The 1,542-nt window shown below is 51.6% G+C and overlaps 1 pseudogene across 1 annotated transcript; it reads right to left on the reverse strand.

Annotated features, from left to right (window-relative positions):
* Position 1: 1 nt before the first annotated feature.
* On the reverse strand, positions 2-1,255 carry TEOVI_000369200:pseudogene (annotated as a pseudogene). Its single transcript has one exon. A coding segment is annotated over exon 1 (1,254 nt).
* Positions 1,256-1,542: the final 287 nt, after the last annotated feature.

Consider the following 1,542-nt stretch of genomic DNA (forward strand, 5'->3'; position numbering starts at 1 on the left):
TGCAGTTATTTTTCGTGCAGGTTGTGTTTGTTTGGTGATTACTGCAGCCAGCGGCTTCGTTTGGGGATTTGGGGTTGACGTGAGTCGTTGTCGTGGGGCTGTCTGGATGCGCCTGTGCTCCCTTTATTGCTGCTTGCGCCGCTGTTAGGAGCCCTTTGATTTCGGCCGCACGGCGCTCGTTCTGTGCGATTTTTTGTTCCCGCTGCCGGAGAAGTTTTGCTGCCTCTAGCAAGTTTTGCATCCGCGGCATCAGGGCGCCTTGCTCGGCTTCGCTTGTCTTGTAGTACTCATCGTATTCTACGCATACATTGCCGTCATCCCCGGAACATGCGTTTGCTCCGCCTACACCAAGAAAGTGTCCCTTGTTGTTGGTGGCCGCGTGAATTCCTATTAAGTTTTGTAGAGTGGTTACTGCGTGCTCGAGGTTCTGATGTGTTAGCGGCAGTTTCGCGCCCTCACTGCACTTTGTTAGCAGTGCGTCGGCGGCCTGGTCGCCATTGTCTATCGTGCTTGTCCAGGCTTTGGATAGCGCCCGCGACGTGCAGGCTTTGCTGTGTACTGTGGCTGTTCCCGCGCAAAGGCACATTAGGTCGTAGCGGATGTTGTTACCGACTTTTTTTCCTTTGCAGTCGCTGTCCGTTCTCTCGCTGTCTGTGAATTTCTGTTTTGGCACCTCGCCTGTTGTACCTGGTGCGCCGTCTGCGTTGTACAGTGCTTTGGTTAGATGGATTACGATGCCTTTTTTGTCTGCGTTGTTTAATGATTGTATTGTTGATTCGTAATCTGTGCGTAGCTTGTGCGCCGCTTCGGCGTATTTGGCCAGTGTTGCCGCCGCACTAGTTCTAGCGAGTGAACTTTTGGGTGCTGCGTACTCGGTTTTGAACGTGGTGTCTGATTCCTTGATTTTTTTTTTTGCCGCTATACCGAGCCAATGCTCCCATTGTTGCTGCCAGTGGGTAGCGTGGTTTTGCCCGTCGTACTTTGCTTTGACGCTGTCCCACTTGTGTGCTGCGCCGCCGTCTCCGAAATTTTCCTGCCAGTCTTGCGGCGCCAAAGTTAGATTGAGTACGTTCAGTTCGTCCTGATCCCTTATTGCGTCTTGATCCGTCGGGGCGTCTAGTGGTTTTTGGCTTGCCAGCTTTACTAGTTGGCACATGGCTTTGAATTCGGCGGCATTGTCTCCTGGGTTGGTAACGCCGTCGGCCGTTGATGCGAACAGGTAGAATGCAGTCAATTGGATGAGTATTGTCGTTTGTACGTGTGCAGTTGTCGAGTCGCTTGGGGGCATGCTCTTGTGCGGCAGCTAACTGGACAAAGTAGATGATTTTTTTTTGGGGAGGAAGGGTCAGCTGTGCTTGCATTAATTTTCATGCATATACCAAATGGCTACCGGGTCTGCGGCCTGGCATCTGCTCAGAGTTGTTATACAAACCGTGGGTCATTTGTTGTCTTTATTAGCTTTGTCAGTGATACTGGACTGTACCAAGCCCGCATTTAAAGTGCTTCCACCTAGCACTGCCAGCTAACAACAACTTCGGCTCC

The sequence above is a fragment of the Trypanosoma equiperdum genome (assembly GCF_001457755.1).
Source record: "Trypanosoma equiperdum strain OVI genome assembly, contig: ctg_792, whole genome shotgun sequence".
NCBI lineage: Eukaryota > Euglenozoa > Kinetoplastea > Trypanosomatida > Trypanosomatidae > Trypanosoma > Trypanosoma equiperdum.